This window comes from Cucurbita pepo, chromosome LG13, assembly GCF_002806865.2.
Source record: "Cucurbita pepo subsp. pepo cultivar mu-cu-16 chromosome LG13, ASM280686v2, whole genome shotgun sequence".
In the NCBI taxonomy this organism is placed as follows: domain Eukaryota; kingdom Viridiplantae; phylum Streptophyta; class Magnoliopsida; order Cucurbitales; family Cucurbitaceae; genus Cucurbita; species Cucurbita pepo.
The window spans coordinates 2,106,663-2,127,317 of NC_036650.1; the positions used below are offsets into that span (position 1 = coordinate 2,106,663).

At 36.3% G+C, this 20,655-nt stretch overlaps 3 protein-coding genes and 1 non-coding gene across 5 annotated transcripts; all 4 read left to right on the forward strand.

Annotated features, from left to right (window-relative positions):
* Positions 1-2,144: 2,144 nt before the first annotated feature.
* Positions 2,145-4,386, forward strand: LOC111808326 (scarecrow-like protein 8). Its single transcript, XM_023694245.1, has one exon. The coding sequence runs from the start codon at positions 2,294-2,296 to the stop codon at positions 4,052-4,054; it is 1,761 nt and encodes a 586-aa protein (XP_023550013.1). The 5' UTR covers positions 2,145-2,293; the 3' UTR covers positions 4,055-4,386.
* A 5,328-nt stretch (positions 4,387-9,714) lies between these two features.
* Positions 9,715-9,787, forward strand: TRNAR-CCU. Its single transcript has one exon. It is a non-coding gene; the product is annotated as a tRNA-Arg (tRNA).
* Positions 9,788-9,859: 72 nt separating this feature from the next.
* Positions 9,860-12,413, forward strand: LOC111808327 (putative septum site-determining protein minD homolog, chloroplastic). 2 transcript variants are annotated; one of them, XM_023694246.1, is made up of 2 exons: positions 9,860-11,068; positions 12,067-12,413. In XM_023694246.1, the coding sequence occupies exon 1, from the start codon at positions 9,966-9,968 to the stop codon at positions 10,935-10,937; it is 972 nt and encodes a 323-aa protein (XP_023550014.1). In that variant the 5' UTR covers positions 9,860-9,965; the 3' UTR covers positions 10,938-11,068; positions 12,067-12,413. The 2 variants fall into 2 exon arrangements, with proteins under 2 accessions (XP_023550014.1, XP_023550016.1); XM_023694248.1 differs by lacking the exon at positions 12,067-12,413 and adding an exon at positions 11,677-11,948.
* A 4,981-nt stretch (positions 12,414-17,394) lies between these two features.
* On the forward strand, positions 17,395-19,610 carry LOC111808328 (probable polygalacturonase). Its single transcript, XM_023694249.1, has 6 exons — positions 17,395-17,440; positions 17,731-18,069; positions 18,181-18,301; positions 18,416-18,590; positions 18,703-18,773; positions 18,857-19,610. The coding sequence occupies exons 1-6, from the start codon at positions 17,408-17,410 to the stop codon at positions 19,558-19,560; spliced, it is 1,443 nt and encodes a 480-aa protein (XP_023550017.1). The 5' UTR covers positions 17,395-17,407; the 3' UTR covers positions 19,561-19,610.
* The last annotated feature ends 1,045 nt before the right edge of the window (positions 19,611-20,655 follow it).

The following is a 20,655-nucleotide window of genomic DNA, read 5'->3' on the forward strand; positions in this document are numbered from 1 at the left end:
ACTGCTGAATGTTTCTCTCCCCTTTGTACACGTGTGAAACTACATTTCCACTGATTCAATTCTATGGGCTTTTTTGTCCCTTCATTTTAATTTTATTTAATTTTTATAAATTCGCTTGTCAGATTATCACTCCCCGATTTTGCCTCTTTCGCTCAACCTCTACGCTTCTTCTCTTGGCGCGTCGCTCTCAAACTCCTTCCCATAAGTAAATATATATGATTTTTTTTTTAATTAAAAAATTGTTTGTTTTGTTTTAAAACAGTGCAGAATTATAAAAGTATCTGAAATTAAATTAAAATAAATAAATAAATACATAATGGCGAACAGCAAATGCAGTAAAATAGAAATATATTAATATATTAGGACTGAAAAATACAAAAATAATTATATCTTAACCAAAACATCCCACTACCAACGATGACATATATAATATTATTATTTTTATTATTATAATTAAAAATATTTCATTTTTTAATTCATAAAGTTCCACCCATTTATTATTTCATGCCCATTTAACAAATAATTTTCTTTTATATTTCTATTTTTTTAATTAAAACATTTGTCACCCATCAATTCGCTAAATAAGCACGAAAAAATTTGTTTAATTCAACTCAAACGGTTCGATGATCCAATTTTGGGTTACAGTATATAATTGTCTCAGTCTTGAAACTAATCCAATTCTAAATCTTATACGTATAGTCTTAATCATGGGAGAACGGTCCCATCATATGTAATTTCTATGTTGGGTAGATCATATTATATACATACAAAGAGTAAGGTACCGCCTTGTAGATCATATCATGATGTAGAAAGCGACCCAGTCATGGTTCATATCATGTAGGCACAACCTCCGTAGATTATATCATATTCGTGTAGGAAGTGACCCCATTATGTGGATTCATAGATGATATACATGCAGGGAGCGACTCATCGTGGGTTCATACCATGTAGGGCAAGATCCCGAACATTATATGGTTTAATCCCATCATGTGAGTTCATACATATATAGGGCATGATTCTAGTAGATCACATCATGTACACGCAATGAATGACGTTGCATGTGTGTCTAACATATAGGGAGCGACCCTGTAGCTACAAAATCTGGTACATATACGAATTCTATCAATACTAATCCTCATATAGTACCATATTCATAACCATACGAGAAGCGACCCCATACCTACCAACTATCGATACTTATGTGGACAGTTGTTCTTACTTTATATAACTGCTGACCCTCTAACAATCCACACACATAATACATTCAAAATTGGCTTGAAAATCAAAGAAAATTGACAAGACTGAATCAACCTCCTTCCTCACGTTCTACATACACTTCACTTATGAGTTCCCTTCTTCTCTAATGGTGGTTTGTTTCCTAAATGGATTTCTTGACGAAGTCGATCGAGCGAGTCTAGCAGTAGTGACTATTATTGATGATAAATTGAACGTAAGATTAGCCATGAAAACCAGAAGGAAATTCGTAACGTGACTATTATTGATGATAAATTGAACGTAAGATTAGCCATGAAAACCAGAAGGAAATTCGTAACGAGCAATGGAAAATGAAAAAGATAATAATTTTCAAAAGAAAAAACTAATAATTATCATACTAGTAAAATTAAAAATTTTAAAAGAAAAAAAAAAAAATTTTAGTGCATGTAATTTGGATAAATTTAAAAAATAAATATATTATTTCTGAAATGATATTTAAAGAGAAATGCATTTAATGGAAGGTAAGTCCACGCGCGGAGGGATGAGAGTGGGGAATGATGAGGGGAGGGAAGCAAAAGTTTCGTGGAAAGTAAGGAGCATGGGTTGGGTCTACCTCGTTTTATCACCACAAATTCTTCTTAACTGTCGCCACCCAACCCCATCTCACCAGCATCCAACGGTCCACAGTTTTTTCCCCATTTTTATTTTCCATAAATCATTTAAATTCAATTTTAATTCAATTTAAAAAAAAAAAAAAAAAAAAAAAAAAAAAAAAAAAAAAAANTTCGATTCATATCATAGATTGATAGATATCCGCTTGAAAATTTTGAAAAACTTGAAATCAAACCCTCTCTCTCTCCTCTTTCTCTCTCTAAAATCTTCTTCCGTTATATTCTCAAGGATTATTTAACTGTCTCTTCTTCTTCTTCTCCTTTATTTATTTATATATATATATATATATATATATATATATATTATAAATTCTCTGTTTTGGGGTTGGGAATTCACAGTTTTAATTTTTTAATTTTGTGATTTTGAGAGAGAAAATACAGAGAGGGAAGGAATCTGTTCTGTAAAAATGCAATCTGGTTTCACCGGTGGTGGCGCGCCGGATTTCTACACCGCCGGCAGATCCATCCCCAACCCATCTCAGCCGAATCCATACAGATCGCAGCTCCCCGGGGGTGCTTTCTTAGATCCGACCACCGGTCAGATCGGTCGGCAAATCCCCTCTTCTCTGCTTGGAAAACGGAATCTCGCCGATCTTCAACATACCCACCACCATAATCTTCCTCTCAACAACCTCTTCCTCCGCTCTGTTAAGCCCAGAGCTTTTGCTCATCCGATTTCACCACTTTCCAATTTGGATTTCTACTCTACTATGTCTCTGCCGTCGCCGGATGTTCAATCCCACCGTCTTTATGGCACGAGCTCCGCCGCGCTTCTTCAGCAGCTTCGTCAACAGCCGAATGGGGTGGTTCCGGTGAGGGATTTGCAGAGTTTGGACACGGAGAAGAAGATGATTATGAATCATCGCCTTCAGGAATTGGAGAAAGAGCTTCTTGAAGATATTGATGATGATGATGGAAGCGACGCCGTTTCGGTGATTACGAACTCGAATAGTCCATGGTGTGAAACGATTTATAATCTGATTAGTCCCACGGTGGCGCAGAATCCAAGTCCGACTTCCTCTGCTTCTTCTTCCTGTTCTTCGTCTACCTCGTCCTCTGTCGCTTCCAAAGCTTCTGATTCTTGGAAACAATCTGTAATCGAGGCAGCCGCCGCGATTTCCGATGGGAAATTAGAGGGTATTGATGAGATTCTTGCTCCGGTGGTTGTTTCGAATTCGAAATTGGCGGAATTTATGGTGTTTGCTCTGAAATCGCGTGTGAATCCGGTGGAATTCCCGCCGCCGGTGATGGAGATTTACGGTGAGGAACACACGGCGGCGACCCAGTTGCTGTATGATGTTTCTCCCTGCTTTAAACTCGCTTTCATGGCGGCGAATCTCGCGATTCTTGAAGCGATCGGAGAAGACGATCGGAAAATGCATGTTGTGGATTTCGACATCGGAAAAGGCGGTCAGTATATGAACCTAATTCACCTCCTCTCCAACCGCCAGAAAGGGAAGGTTTCTGTGAAGCTAACGGCGGTTGTGACGGCGGAGAGTGGCGGCGAGGAGAGGTTAAAACAAGTCGGCGAGTCGCTGAGTCAACTCGCAGACGAACTCGGCGTCGGGTTCGAATTCAACATCGTAAGACATAAACTCGCCGAGTTAACACGGGAGTTACTCGGCTGTGAGCCGGACGAATTACTAGCGGTGAATTTCGCATTCAAGTTATACCGAATGCCGGACGAGAGTGTCTCGACGGAGAATCCCCGCGACGAGCTTCTCCGTAGCGTAAAGGCGTTGGCACCCACCGTCGTGACGGTAATGGAGCAAGAATTGAACATGAATACAGCTCCATTTAAGGCTCGGGTAGCCGAGTCGTGTATCTACTACAGTTCATTGTTCGAGTCTATTGATTCGACCATGCAGAGAGACCATCCAGACCGGGTGAAGGTTGAGGAAGGGATCGGACGAAAGTTAGCCAATTCCCTAGCTTGCGAGGGGAGAGACCGAGTGGAAAGATGCGAGGTGGCTGGGAAATGGCGAGCCAGGCTGGGGATGGCTGGGTTCGAGGCAAGGCCGATCAGTCAAACCGTAGCTGAGTCGATGAAAACTCGGCTGAGTTCAGGCTACCGAGTCAACCCGGGGTTCACCGTGAAGGAAGAAAACGGAGGAATTTGCTTCGGCTGGATGGGCCGGACTCTCACCGTCACCACGGCGTGGCGTTAGTTTGTTTTTTTTTCTTTTTTTTCCCTTTTTAATTTTTAATATTACCTAATTTTCTAAAGTATTAATATTAATATTAATATTAACATTTTCCCGAGAAAATGGAAAGGAAAATGGTGGGGTGTTTGGATTCCGAGAAAATTCTTGTAATTTAAATTAAAAAAAAAAAGGGGAAAAAAAAAGATAAATATTTTCCTAATTTTGGGGGTGTGTGAAAGAGGAAGTTTGGTGAGTGCCAACTTGTTGAAACCAGATGGGCCCCACTTTTAATATTTTCCTAATTTTATTTCTTATAATAAAATTATTGTGAACATCGTGTCGGCTTCTGATTGGCAGTTGGAATATATTTTTAATTCTATTTTCACTTTTTTTTTTCTTTCTAATCATTAATAAGGGTTACCAAATTAAAAAGTCCAATTTTGTTTTAAATATAATTAGATATTAATGCAATTTATGGCGTTAATTTACAAAATTAATATCGGGAAAAAGAACATTAAATGGTGGGAATGGTAACTTTGGAAAGTTACTGAGGCATTAATTATTTGGCATGTTACTGATATTATGTTTTAATAAGATTTTATTACCTAAAATAAGATTATTTTTATGGAGTACAGCTCGATTTTTTTATTAATTTTTAATGTAATAAATGAGAAAATTTAAAAATTTGATAATATTTGACCATAGTGGATTTGTTACCATATGTAAAAGGTTTTTATTATTAAAGTAATTGTAATTAATTTTTATCATTTTATATGAAGTTTGACAAAATTGATTTAATTAAATTCTCATTTATTGATAATAATAATAATACTTCTTTTCTTTTGCTTTAATATTCCATTTTTTCTTTCTATATTTATTCATTACCGAACTAATCTCTAAATTATTTATCTATTTTTTTTTAAATATATTAGTTTGATTGAACAACTCGACCCATCTAGTCTGATCCAACTTGATTCAGTTGGATTAATATGAGTCTAATTGATCGGTTTGAACTCTCTCTCGCTGTTTTTGGAGCTGATATCAATCTCTATCGAGCTAATATTGGAAGGGGTATTAAAACTCGGGATTAAATTTATAATTTTTTTAAAAATTGAATATTAAAGAAAATAAGAAGAAGGGGTCAAGAGTCCAAGGGTTTATTTAGTTTTAAAATGATTTTTAAATTGGTTCTTCGTTATGTAGTTTTTTTTTTTTTTTTTTTTTTTTTTTTTTTTTTTTTTTTTTTTTTTTTTTTTTTTTTTTTTTTTTTTTTTTTTTTTTTTTTTTTTTTTTTTTNTATCATGAATGTCTTCTGTTGGAATAGCTCGATTTTGTTGACTGAGTGTAAATTTCTATAAGTTGGAGTAAAGTCCACCACGACTCGGTCACATTGACCTCAAAGAATGACACTTTTAGTAGTACTTCATGACAAATATGCTAGAGTGACTTCACTGACTAGCTACTAATTTAAATAAGCTCGTTAAAGCCCGCTAAACTCCCACTTAAGTATCTCTTCGAATTGATACGTTCAATCAATGGGTTAATTGATCATTAAACTACATTCGATAAAAAATGAGTAGTTCAGACCAATTGAGTTATGCTCATGTTGGCTCGTACGTATCTATTGCATTTTATATTATCGTCAGATGTTACAATACACATATTAATATTAATATGAATAAAAGAATTACTAAGTTTATTTTTAATTTTAATGTAATATTTTCAACTTTGAAGTGATTTGACGCATCATTAATTTAAGGTATAAACTTGAGAGAGTAGGAGGTGCTTTATGGGACCTCATGTATTTTGTATATCACGAGCATCAAAATACTTTCACGTTATGATTAGTACGAACATGTACACGATAATATTATATGGGCTCCTTTTCCTTTGTAGTTTTAAATAGTCTGAGCGTGTGCTAGCTTTAATCAGGCATAGGGGTACGTATATGAGCCTATCTTGTAGGTCCATATATGCATGCATGGGACGTGTGTAGAGAAGTACTACATACTCAAGTAAAAAATAGCGATGTTCAATAAAACCTTAGTGTTTTGGTTCGTATTTTAAAACATAAATGAGACTCAATCGTACACGTCAATAATCATTATAATGACCTATTATAGTGGGACGGGACCGAAGAAAGCTTTCCATCTCCACCCCACTTTGTGGACCTATTCAATACAAAATCACAACTTTGACTATAGTCAAGTTTGACTAAACGATAAAACCAAACAGAAATTAATTTAAAATCACAACATAAAAAGAAAATGATAATTTGTAACATCTAGAAATTAAAAAGTAAAACGAAAAAGAAAACTCTATCTTTTGACCTACTCGATTATAAAATTTAAGTCAAGATTGACTTTTGTCATAAGGTACCTAGTCAAGAACGCCAAACCTCCGATCATAAAAAATACTCTAGATCGCCAAAAGGATGATCAAAGGTATAGAGTGGAAATATATCTTATTTTCGAGTTCTTGAATAGGATCAAAATTTTAATTTTTACCATATGACGGTGGTCCACGGTTTTTAGAGTTGATTACAGACGTTCGAACTCTATGTGCCAATTAGGGTTAAGTTAGACGACCCTAATCTTTGATGCGTACGATTGGGCCGGAGGGTAGAAAGTTGCATAATTACATCATTTAACCTTTATTTTGGTTACATAATTAAAAGGTATTTTAGGGGGTCCTAAACTAGCAATGTTGGTAATAGATTCCAATCTTGTCTGCTGTAGAGTTGACTTTGAAAAGGATTCGCAAATCTGTGCAGTGTAATATGTTGTTGAGAAGTCAATGCTTTGTTTATTAATGTTGTCTGCTGTCATGTAATAATCCTATGAAACCACACATCTCATGTTGCCACTCATAACAATCATTTTAGTTAGGGAGAGATTTTCTCACTCTCGTGAGAGTGATTCGTTCTCATTTTCAACCAATGTGAGATCTCACACTGACAATATTTGTTAGTGGTGAGCTTGAACTATTACAAATGGTATTAGAGCCGGACATCGGGCGGTGAGCTCCCAAGAGGATAGATTGTGGATCCCACATCAGTTGTGAGGGTAACAGAGCATTCCCGATAAGAATGTGAAAACCTCTCCTTAATGGGCATGTTTTAGAATTGTGAGGCTAACGACGATACGTAACGTGTTAAAACAGACAATATCTGCTAGCGGTGAGCTTGAATTGTTATAAATGGTATTAGAGTCGGACATCGGACAGTGTGGCTCCCAAAGGGGTCGATTGTGAGATCCCACATCAGTTGAGAGGGAAACGAAGCATTTCTTATAAGGGTGTGGAAACCTCTCCCTAATAGGCGCGTTTTAAAATTGTGAGGCTGACGACGATATATAACGAACCAAAACAGACAATATTTGATAGTGGTGGAGTTGGATTATTACAAGTATCTTATTGCTCTAACGAAAGAATAACATGATATATTGTTGACGAGGGACAAGGGTGAAAGGTATTAATTGGACATGGCTCTAGTATCCATCAATCACCTTCTAACCCTTTGAATTTAGTTCCCATTATGGTATCACATAAAATTTTGACTTCGAAACAAAAAAACGAGGTGGATAAATCAATATACTATTAGTTACGGATCAAAATTAGTGGTGTAGAGAGATTGAGTTGGGTTGTAAAAACCTTTTGGAACCAAATCGAAATTTGGAGTTGGTTGAGTTGGTGACTCGAATAACCTGAGTAGAGCTTATAACCCAAACCAACTTAAATAGAGTACACAAGTAGGTGAACGAGAGGTACATGTTGAACTATCATTAAACATTTGATACGTTATTAGATGATATATTATGTTCCGGTTGTACTTAGAAAATTTGACGTGACATATATTAGAAAATGAAAATTATCCATTAAAAACAAATATTTTTTCTAAAAAATGGAGAAATTATTTTATAGTGAATACCCGTCCCAATTCTTGCAAAAATAAATTAGAATTTCATAAGAATGAGAGTTGAAATAAGAGACAGGAACGGGATAGAGATGAGGAAAACTTCTTTGTCCCCTCCTTATTCTGCAGATATATTCGGATCATAGAAGTAAATAAATGAAATATATGAAAAGGTACTTACGGAAGACATATTTAAGTGAAAAAAAAAAAAAAACCGAACTCGAGCACGTAGGGTGGTCTAAGCTAAGGATGGTCAAGGCAATGCCCAGAAAAGTAGCAGCAAAAAGAGCAGGAACCACCAAAGTTGGCATCCCACATGGTGTTGTTGGGGGCTCAATATTGGCATTTGAAGCCACAACAGCTTTAAATCAATGATGAACAGCTTTCCAAGACCAAGAATTAGAGCAACATGGACTGTAATTTGAACTACATCAGCAGCCATCAAAATACAATACTTGGTGTATTGTTATGACCAAAGAACACTCTCATTTTCCATCTCAAATTCTCTCTTTCATTACCCCCAAACAAAATAATGAAGCGTTCTTCGAAGCTAAAGTTGCAAGATCGTGTTCATGACAAGCCATAAGGGGACAACCTTGGTCCCAACATACATTTTTTTTGTTCACTTGAGTTATAATGGCCGACCATGAATGAAATTTACTGGTTTGCTTCCAATCCTAACGTGTACTTTTTTTACTTAAGTCCAGAGGTGTTGGTGGATAGGATTGAATTAGGTTGAAATTTCTTGACCTACTATAATTGGGTTAGGTATATTCATATTGGTTTTAGGTCATTAAATGTCGGTGGCTAAAACATGTATTATTTTTAAATATTTAATTTAGGCTGCTTCGCTCCTTCTACATACTAAAGTTTTGGATGCTTGTTGATTTAGAAAGATGGTAGGGATGCGTTAGCGCTTTATTAATAGTTTCGAAAGTCGACGGTTCCTCTCCTTGTTGATCGAGCTGCTTCACTCTTTCCCCTTAGTAAAGTATCAAATGTTTATTGCGTTTTAAAAAGATGGTAGGGGCGTTTTAACACTTTACTCCTAATTTCGAAAGTCGACGGTTTCTCTCTCTATTGATCGAGCTGCTTCACTCCCTCCCCTTTGTAAAGCAGCTTTGCTTTGAGAGTATAACCCTCTTTTCATTCATTGTAAACGTCACGTTTTAAATTGAAATGAATATAATTTCTTTTTAGATTCGTTGAAAGTTAAGTTTTTCGTTTTGCAAATTCTTGTATTCTAAAACTTGCATGCTAGAATCATTTAAGTGGTGTTAATCAAACATTTTGCGGAGTAGTTTGAATCACAAGTTTAGAAATAAGTTTTTTTTTTTTTTTTTTTTTTTTTTTTTTTTTTTTTTTTTTTTTTTTTTTTTTTTTTTTTTTNCTCTTGATCTTGATAGGCGACCTTGTTTCTGCCAACTATTTTATACTCACATAGAACTACTCATATTGACCATGTTCTTTATCTGAACAGATTCAATCTAGGGGCACGACTCTCGTACCTATCATCTCATCCTATCTTAACAAAGATTAAGAGATAACTATATATTAGAGTAGTCCGATCTTCTCGAATTCTAAAATCTCCGCAAAAATAAAATTAAATAAAAAAATTTAGTGGAAATAAAAATTGAAATATGAATGGAGAAGTGAACATTTCTAATACTCAATATCTTGAGACCTTAACCAAAGTAAATTGTGAACATTTAGGATATTTATTTATTTTATTGAATAAATATAATTATTGTTAGATCGTGTTCAAACACAAGCGCCTGTAGCTCAGTGGATAGAGCGTCTGTTTCCTAAGCAGAAAGTCGTAGGTTCGACCCCTACCTGGCGCGCTTTCTTTTTTCCTAAATTTAATTTTCTTGTTTTTATTTTATATTTTTTTCTCGTTCAAAATATCCGATCTCTCAGTCTCTGTCGCAGAGGAACATTCAGTCTTCCATTTCCAGTGTCTCAAAGTGATCAAATCCTTACTGTTGGGGTTGGTATGCCCTAATTCTTGCGTTCAGGACAATGCGAATCCTTCACCTTCTTCCCAATCCATTCATCTTCAATCCCTTCCATTCCAAAGCCTTCCCAATCCCCAACCCTAAATCCTTCCCCAAATCCCCCTCTTCCACCCCCGTTAAATCCGTCCTTCAATGGAATCGGAAGCCGGAGCTCGCCGGTGACACTCCCCGCGTCGTCGTCATCACCTCTGGTAAAGGCGGCGTTGGCAAGACCACCACCACTGCCAATGTCGGCATTTCCCTGGCCCGTCTTGGCTTCTCTGTTGTGGCCATTGATGCGGACGTTGGCCTCCGGAATCTCGACCTTCTCTTAGGGCTTGAGAATCGTGTCAATTACACGGTTGTTGAGGTTCTCAATGGGGATTGCCGGTTGGATCAGGCTTTGGTGAGGGATAAACGATGGTCGAATTTTGAATTGCTTTGTATTTCGAAGCCTAGGTCGAAATTACCGATTGGTTTTGGTGGGAAAGCATTGGTTTGGCTTGTGGATGCGCTAAAAGCTAGACAAGAAGGTTGTCCTGATTTCATTATTATCGACTGTCCGGCTGGAATTGACGCCGGATTCATTACCGCCATTACTCCTGCTAATGAGGCGATTCTTGTAACGACGCCGGATATCACGAGCTTGAGAGACGCCGATAGGGTGACGGGATTGCTTGAATGTGATGGAATTCGAGACATTAAGATGATGGTGAATCGGGTTCGGACTGATATGATCAAAGGGGAGGATATGATGTCTGTGCTAGACGTACAAGAGATGTTGGGCTTGGCTTTATTGGGTGCAATTCCTGAGGATTCAGAGGTAATTCGTAGCACAAACAGAGGGTACCCTCTGGTGTTGAACAAGCCACCCACATTGGCGGGTTTGGCCTTTGAGCAGGCAGCTTGGAGGCTTGTTGAACAGGACAGTATGACGGCTGTGATGGTCGAAGAGGAGCCGAAGAAACGAGGTTTTTTCTCGTTCTTCGGTGTCTAAGAGATCAAATTCTCTGAGACAAAGGTTGTGTAGATCTTAAGGGGCCATGTATAAAGTGGAGTAGGAAGAATTTTGGTAGTGTTAGAAGAGCAGCCGGACCTGCTACTACTTGTTCAACAGGAGATGCCACGGTGAGTCGTTCTGTATAGTTGGTTTGATTCTGATTCTCTAGATTTGATTGGTAGAAATCTATAGTTCTTAGTTAGAAAATTTTCATTTTGTTGTGATGATGCCTTTGATTGGCTCCAAAATCACTTCTAATGTGATGGAATGAAATCTCTTGCTTGGCTTTATGATCAAGTTTTGTGATGCAATGATAATGCCATTTTTCAATATGTCACCACCTGTTCACTGAGATCATTATGGACTAATGAGTGCATTCCATTTAATAGCTTCTTTTTATGCCAAGAAAATTGTAGAACGATGCCATTTCAGACTAGATAGAGCCTAAAACTCAACCCCTTGTTTGTATTCAATTCAGAAGAATCATTGTTCATTGAGCCTTTAAGAACCAAATAGGAAGCCTGGTAGATATCAGAAGCAAGCACTAACCCTAAATGAACCATCTTTTGGAAATCGACGTTTTCTCTGCTGCTGACTTAATTGGTTGTCGAAATCGGTTTAATTGGTTGTCGAAAATGTAGACTGAAGTGACACCGAGTGATGAAACAGACTTTTGGTTTGTACATATTAGGGATCGTTTCCTTATAATGGAGTTTCTGTTTCATTCTTCTTTCAGGGATAGAGGCAACTTTCTCTGAAGTGCTGATTGTTTTTGTTGTCGAAATGGTTTATCTTACGCATGTTGAGCTTTGCTCAGATTGGTGATCCTTTGTTAGGTTTATTGCCATACAAAAGAGCTAAAACTCTTTTTATGAGTTCCACTTTTGGAAGAAAGTCGAGTTTTATAAACGACGCTACTCTATGGAAAAAGTTCTCGAGTTGAGTCTTTGTGAGTTCATCTCAAACAACTTTGGGAATTTGTATCTAATGATTTCGTTGGGATTGAAATGCTTTTTCTTTTGTTTGCTTAGGTTCACCTCAAAGGTTATTGACCCCTTTTTTAGGTTTGGATTTTGAATAGGTTCATTTTGATTGACCCCGTTTGTTTTCTTTCATTCTTCTCAAGGGGAGCTTGGAATCAACTGTTTGAAATTGTCATCTCTTTCCACAGAGTTCACAGGAAACCCAGTAAGTAATAACGATCTATACTCCTGAATTTCACTTAAACCATAGTCAGGTAACTTTATTAGATCGAACGGTACGGTAATGTCGAGTAAATGATGGATGAATGTTGTTTGTGAAATTTATGGTTAGATGCAGGTATCTTATGAGTGAACAAGACTGTTTTGTTGGTGCTGCTAGATTGAGTTTTTTTTTTTTCCTTGTATTATTCACAGTTAAAAAATCGTAGAAAAGAGAGATACTTTATCTAATGTGAACTTCAATATCTATTCATCACGATCTTTTCTTCAATTTGTCTTCACACTTCTTTGAAATAAAAGACTCAAAATTTGCTCAAATCCTCAATTGTTACGTGAGACCTCACGTCGGTTGGAGAGAGGAACAAAACATTTCTTATAACGGTGTAGATGTAGATTTCTCCTTAGTAGATGTGTTTTAAAATCTTGAGGCTGATGGTAATATGTGATGGGCTAAAATGAATAATATCTGCTATTGGTGAACTTGAGTTGTTACCGATGATATTAGAGTCGGGTATTGAGTGGTGAGTGGTGTACCAAGGACTTCGTCTCCAAGAAGGATAGATTATGAGATCCCACAACATATTGGTTGTGTGCCAACGAGGACGTTGTGAGATCTCATATCACATTACTTGAAGAGGGGAATGAAACATTTCTTACTACGAGGCTTTGGACGTAGAATGTGAGTCCTTATCGTGAGGCTTTGAAGGTAGAGTATGAGATCTCACATCACATCGGTTTTAAAGGGGGGAATGCAATATTCATTACCATGAGGCTAAAGCAGACAACATTGGCGATGAATTTGAAGACTTCTTTGATGTTAGGTTTTATTGCAATTTTGAGGTGATGGTTTTCCTCTGCAAAATGCTCTGATTTCTCCAATTTTCTTTAGCAACCTTTTTAAAAAACCATTAAACCCTATCAAAGGCTGATTTTGGGGAGGAAATAGTGGAACATCCTCGCTCGCTCGTTCCCCTCTCCAATCGATGTGAGATCTCACAATCTACCCACCTTTAGGGTCCAGTGTTCTCGCTGACACTCGTTCCCCTCTCCGATCGATGTGGGATCTCACAATCCACCCCCTTGAGGTTTAGTGTCCTCACTGGCACTCCGCATGCCCATGACAAACCCAACCATTCATGCCTTTTCATATTCTAGTGTTTTACTTTTATTTTCAGAAATATTATGTCTAGGCGTGTCAGACATGAAATGCCTATGCCTCAGAATGTACTATAGGTGGATACGACTAGTTGTCAACTTCTCCCTACCCAAGGTTATATACTGTAAGCCGTTGTTATTTCTCTCTTGCTTGCTTATATAACGTCTCTTTCAAAAATCTCTCTTTCGAAAATCTCTCTTTGCCCTCGCTTTCTAAAACCTTCTCTTAAAACCGAGGCCAGAGGCTCGAGCATACGTCGCTTGGCCGTAGGCGACGCAAGAACGAATTGGCTTAGCTCACTTGTCGTAGGAAAGTGAGTGCTGCACAATCGTAAGTCCGCTGCCATTAAAAGTGCGATTGTGACACCTGGCTCTGATACCATTTGTAATAGTCCAAGCCTACCGCTAGCAAATATTGTCCTTTTTGGGCTTTCCCTTCCGAATTTTTCCTCAAGGTTTCTATAACGTGTCTACTAAGGGGAGGATTCCATTGATGTGGGATCTTACAACCCACCCCCTTTGGGATCTAGTGTCCTCGTTGGCACTTGTTCCCCTCTCTAATTGATGTGCGATCTCACAATCCACTCCCTTTGGGGTCTAGTGTTCTCGCTGCACTCGTTCCCCTCTCCAATCGACGTGAGATCTCACAATCCACCCACCTTCGAGGCCAAACATCCTCGCTAGCATTTGTTCCTCTCTCCAATCAAAATCTCATAAAAGGAGTTCATATGACTCGAGAACCAGAACTACTTAACTCAAATCATAAATGTTGAGTTGGGTTAGATCTTTTTTCGGTTTTGGTTGGGTTGAATTTTTTTAAAAATCAAAGATTTGGTTCGGTTTGCGAGCTAAATTTTTTTTTTTATCGAGTTCGGAAATAAGGTTACAACCTAACTGTACATTACTATTAAAAAGAGTAACCGATGTAGTGATGCGTTGTAACGTGTAAATGTTTGATATTTGAAATTTATGAAATTTTAGTTATTAATTTTAAGAAATTTTAAGAAATTTTAGTTATTAATTTTATTTGTATTGTGAATAGGTATGATTTTTTTAAAATAATTTAAAAAATGACCCGATAGTCCAACCCAACCTAACCCTGAAATATAGGGTCGGGTGTGAACTCGTTTCAAGTTTCTCAAGTGGAATGACCGTCGGGTGTGAACTCGTTTCAAGTTTCTCAAGTGGAATGACCCGATAGTCCAACCCAACCTAAACCTAAAATATAGGGTTGGGTGTGAACTCGTTTCAAGTTTTTCAAATGGGTTGGTCGCAGAGATTCTTCCAAACCTACTTACCCATCCTTATATACCCCAAATAAACTTTTTATCTAATCAATTCAAACTTAGCTTAACAGATAAAATATAAATTATTATTTTAAAGAGGGATAATTTAATATTCTACTAAAATTAATTTAATTTAATTTAATTTTTTTTAATTTTTTTTTTGTTAAGTTTAAAATTTAAAAGTGATGTTCTAAAAAAACAAAAACAAAAATAGAAACAAATCCACGCGGCTTATATGGTAGGTGTATAGCTAAGCACGTAAGAGACATAATAGATGACATGGCAGTGCACGTGCACATTGTAATTTATTAATGAACTTACCATTATATTTGATGTGCTGTCTCTTAATAATTATTGACGTAGATTAAAAAAATAAGAGTATTCGAGATGAGGGACGAAAATGACTTTTTTGTCTCCATTCCCGCCACTTTCTTTCATGTTTTTACTGCAACTAAACGTTACTTTAAATTCAGTCGAGATTGAAACGTAAATATCAAATTCCAAACACTTAATAATAATTACACCTAGAAAGAAAATATCCAAATGTTTAGAACTTGAGAAACTAGCAAATATGATTGTCATTGCTATATTAGAGGTAATATTTTATGGAAAGTTTTTAATGGATAATTTTGAAAAAGTCAATTCACATTATTCTCTTAAATTTTCATTAATTATTTTGTAGTATATCATTACGTAAATGAAAATATGGGATAATTTATAATTATTTTTACTAAAAAAGTAAGATTGAATTTTAATTGCATTTTAAATTTTTTTTTTAGTTAAATAATGAATTCAACTCCGATGATGAATTAATCGAGAGATACAAAGCTCAACTTGTAGCTTGAAGGCTCTCTCAACAATACAGACTAGAGTATGATGAAACGTTTAGTCTAGTGGCGAAGGTCACTACTGTACAAGTCCCGCTAGTACTTGTGGTAAGTAAAAATTTAAAATTATGGCAGATGGATGTGAAAAATAGTTTCTTACTCGGAGAGTTGGATTGGGAGATCTACATGAACCAATCAAAGGAATTTGAAAATGGAGTTGGGGTCATGAGTCATTTGGATGCAACTCGACGGATATTGAGATATGTCATAGGTACAATTGATTATGATGTTTTGTACAAAAGAAGTGATAACTGCAAACTAGCTAGATACTGTGATACTCGAAGATCAACCACTGGGTATGTGTTTAGGATCGATCTAGAAATAATTTCTTGGTGTAACAAAAGATAATCAATAGTATCATTGTCAAGTACAAAAGTGGAGTATAGAGTAGCGACTGAAGCAACTCAAGAAAGTACATGACTAAAACTCTTAATGAAGGATTTGTACTAGAAAGTTGACTATCATGTACCACTTAATTGCGTCAACCATTCGTCTAGTAGAAAATCTGATGTTTCGTGCTAGAACAAAATATGTGGAGGTGCACTACCATTTTATTAGAGAAAAAATCTTGAAGTAAGAGTACGGATGACTAAATGACAGACTTGTTATATATGAGTGCCCCATGTTGGGGTAAATAAGATGTTACTTCATAATTATCTGGTGCTAAAGTATGGTGTCTATAATGTGAACAAAATCCATGGAAGGTTAGCTGGCGTACTCTCCCACTAGAGCTACCATATGTGTCGGTCAGCTACTATATCAACCTACGTGGTCCCACGCTCCCTCTTAGGATAAGTTTACAGTAAAGTGACTCCGTTCAGGAGGCCCTTTACCATTTCCACAAGGTTGGGGCACCTAACCACAACCTTATCCCATCTAGGCGTAGCAGCTCTATGGTACAACTCCTAGAGGGCTACCGCTTGGCGAGATGCTATTGGGTTCAACTTGGGTTGTGATAACACTATCGGGGTACTAAAGAGGATAGGGTGGTGGAGACTCTGTAACATCGTTCATACTGCTAACAGCCTAATGAGCTACCTTAGTCATTCCAAGATGATGGAGAGGTCCACTATGTTCTTAGGGACATTTAGGTTGTTTAAATCTCATCTCACATTTTAAAGACACTCGAGACTAGCTTCTCGGAGCTAATCTCATAGGTAGACTACTTACAGAATATATACTCACTCTTATCACTCCATATTTTTCATGTGAAAGTTGATGAGTTGGTCGAGCGAGGACATTCCAAATGTTGTGAAACTATAAAGAACCATTTAGAACCTAATCTTTCTGTTTGTGTCTATTGTGTTTTATTGGTATGTGTAGGTGTATATAGGGTTTAGGGTTTACGGTTTAGGGTTTAGGGCGAGAGCATTCCAAATGTTCTGTGATCTCGATCCTTTCAGAATTTTATTTTTTTAAAATTTATTGGAGAATAATAATCTAAAAAATAACTTTGAAATTAAATAAAATTAAAATAAATATATGGATATAATCATATCATATGCAATTTTATTTTTTAAAAAGTTTAGCAATAAACTACGAACCAACCAATTCAATTAAACTATACACAGGTCGATAATTCAACTTAAATGATATAAATTTAGTAGGATTGGTTTGATCACGTTCTTGAGTAACTTTTTTAACACCCTAATACTCGTAAAACAATTTTTAAAAAACAAACAAACAACAAAAACAAGATGCCAAATTTAAAGCCCTTTCAATCTTTATATTTCCATACACGCTGTATTTGACTAATATTCTATGTAAATCTAGTTGTTTCATGTATGACCATAATTTTCATCGTTTAAATAATAATAATAATAATAATAATAATAATAATAATAATAAATTCCTTTCCTATTTTTAATTTCTAAATTATCCTATAAAATCATTTGTTCCCTAGTCTAAAAATTATTAACTCGAAAAGAAAACTTATCATGGATCATCCTCGAAAATCCACAAAAACCTATGTAATTCTTTCTCTTTGAATTTCCTTTCGGTTCTTTGTTTTCTTTCGATTGATCTTGTTTTTGAATGGTTTTTATTTTGGGTTATTGAAAATTATTATGGGTTTTTGTTCAAAAACCTAATTGATTATGTTTATTGAAGATTTTTTTTACTAGATATTTACATTTTTTCTCGAGAAACTTTGAAAATGTAACCGATACAAAGATGAACCCATAAACTCAATTGCTGTTCAAGAAGTATTTTTCCGGGAAACAAAAAGAAATTGAATTATCTTCTATTTTTTTTTCATCAGGTTACCATGACGAAAATCTGGGTTGTGATCGTACTTGCATTGGTGAGCTTAGTCACTGTGGATGCCATGAATCCGCGTCTAAGTTCGAACTCTCTAGAATTTCAGGCAATTAATTGTCGGAAACACTCGGCGTTGTTGACGGAGTTTGGCGGCGTTGGCGATGGAGTAACTTCAAACACTCACGCGTTCCGGCAAGCGATTGAACATCTCAGCACTTTGGCGGCCGATGGTGGTGCTCAATTGGTTGTGCCGCCGGGGAAATGGCTGACTGGAAGTTTTAATCTTACCAGCCATTTCACACTATTTATCGATAAAGAAGCTACAATTCTTGCATCTCAGGTTTGGCTTATAGTATATTATTTTTATAACAACTTTGGGAGTGATGATTTGAGTTTTAATTCTGAATCAAATCTAATGTAGTTATTTGTTTCTCATAATCTAACGATGCAGAATGAATCGGAATGGCCACTTGTGAATGTTCTCCCATCTTATGGGAGGGGAAGAGATGCTCCCGGTGGACGATACTGCAGTTTAATCTTTGGAACTAATCTGACTGATGTTGTTATCACAGGTGATTATTTCTTGTTCTTATCTTTTTAACCTTTTAATTTGCTTATGTGGGATAAAAAAAACATTAAAAAAATCAATTATTAAGAAATAAAATTGGGTTGATGACATGGTGTAGGTAACAATGGTACGATGGACGGACAAGGATCTTATTGGTGGGAAAAGTTTCACAAAGGGGAGCTCAAAGTAACACGCCCGTACATGATCGAGATCATGTACTCTGATCAAATCCAGATCTCAGATCTCACTTTGATCAACTCACCTTCTTGGTTCGTTCATCCTATCTATAGCAGGTATGACTATTACACTCCACACACCGTTTCCATGATCTCTGTATTTAAGGATTATGCTTCAAATGGAAGTTATAACTTGAATAGTATTTGATTCAAATTTTTACTTGAGTAGCAATGTGATTATCCAAGGGCTTACCATCCTGGCTCCCGTCACTGTACCCAACACCGACGGAATCGATCCAGGTTTCCTTCTTTTTCACCTTAACAACCTTAGGACTCTTTTTTTCCATCCATACCTCTTCTTAATTCGCCATTCATTTTCACAGATTCATGTTCCAACATTCGAATTGAAGACTGCTACATCGTCTCCGGTGATGATTGCATCGCCATCAAAAGTGGATGGGATGAATACGGTATCAAATTCGGAATGCCGACCGAGGACCTCGTCGTTCGTCGTCTCACTTGCATCTCACCAGATTCTGCAGGTATTGCCCTTGGTAGTGAAATGTCCGGCGGAATCAGCAACGTCAGGATCGAAAACGTCACTGCAATCAACACAGAGTCCGCCGTCAGAATTAAAACCGCTCGTGGACGAGGTGGTTATGTCAAAGACATTTTCGTTCGAGGAATGTTTCTATCCACGATGAAATACGTCTTTTGGATGACTGGAGACTACAAATCGCATGCGGATGACAAGTTCGATCCCTCGGCATTGCCAGTGATTAAGAACATCAATTACATAGACGTGGTGGCCGAAAATGTTACTATGTCGGCAAAGTTGGCGGGGATTTCGGGAGATCCATTCACGGATATTTGTGTTTCGAATGTGAAGATTGGATTGTCGAAGAAGCCTAAAAAGTTACAGTGGAACTGTACGGATGTTGAGGGATTTAGTAGCGATGTGGATCCGCCTCCATGTGCTCCATTGGCTAAGTCAGCAAAAAGCGGTGGATGTGACTTTCCTGAGGATAAGCTGCCAATTGAGAATGTCCAATTGAAGTCATGTTCGGTTGAAATTCCTGCCTTTTAGGAGAGACTTCATTTTTTTTTCTTTCTATAATTCTATGGAATAAATGGTAATGAAAAATTTAATGAAGATATAGATAAAATATCTTTTTCTTAAAAAATTATAAAACAAAAATAAGAAGAGTTTAATTTTGAAAATAAGTTATTTCAAGTGGATTTATAATATTTAGCCACCTTCTTAGAAAATGAGTAAGAAAAAAATGATTAAAATATTTTTACATTATCCCTCCCAAAGCTATCTACCTCACTTCGATCATAATCAACTTCGAACTAGAAATTAAATTAATTAACTTCGAACTAGAAATTAAATGAAAAGAACGAAATTAAATGAAAAGAATTTTGTATGAATTTAGAAAATGAATATGATAATGAGTAAGAATTTTGTACGAGCCATTTCACTACTTCAAAGCATGTAATCACCTTGTTTACTTCATGCTTTAATTTAGTATGATTCATGATTATAATAAGTTCGTCTTCGCAAGATTGGAACTACGAGAATAGGGTTTATATGGAAGGTTATGAACTCATGTATCTTTCTTTCATCTATGTCTAACATTGTTTTACGATTGGGATTTATGTCTTGAAGTTGTAATTAGTTATTTAATTTTTAATAATAATTTTGATTATTTTATTTATAATTTGATATTATTCATTGTATGAAAAATTCGTGTAGTCTTGAACCATATGTGGTTGACTTACTGAAAGATCTTGATAAACTAAAGAATCTATAGTATATAGATAAGATTGAGTACGACAGTAATTATAAATATATATATATATATATAGCCAAAGCACAATCGCATCTCCATCATGTTGCACAGTGATTCTCAGATTATATATCAGTTAGTTCAGTGAAATAAAGAAGGAAATACCTTCCGCATCTTACATATATGAAATTAGATTGTCTGGGAGGGAGAAGTTTGTTCATTCAATGAAGTTTTATCTGTTTGATCTAGTAAGGGGAGTGTTAGAAATAAGCCACCACCCGACGAATTAACGATTTACAAGCGATTCCGAACATCGAGGGAAGAGATCCAATGCGTGTATTCGGAGCTACGCAAATGTTGTAGTCGCATAATCATATATATATATATATATA

Coding starts and splice junctions, on each gene's coding strand:
- LOC111808326 (XM_023694245.1), top strand. CDS start 2,294: ATGCAATCTGGTTTCACCGGTGGTGGCGCGCCGGATTTCTACACCGCC.
- LOC111808327 (XM_023694246.1), top strand. CDS start 9,966: ATGCGAATCCTTCACCTTCTTCCCAATCCATTCATCTTCAATCCCTTC.
- LOC111808328 (XM_023694249.1), top strand. CDS start 17,408: ATGGATCATCCTCGAAAATCCACAAAAACCTAT. Junction 18,302..18,415: donor GACTGATGTTGTTATCACAG/GTGATTATTTCT, acceptor GACATGGTGTAG/GTAACAATGGTACGATGGAC. Junction 18,591..18,702: donor GTTCATCCTATCTATAGCAG/GTATGACTATTA, acceptor TTACTTGAGTAG/CAATGTGATTATCCAAGGGC.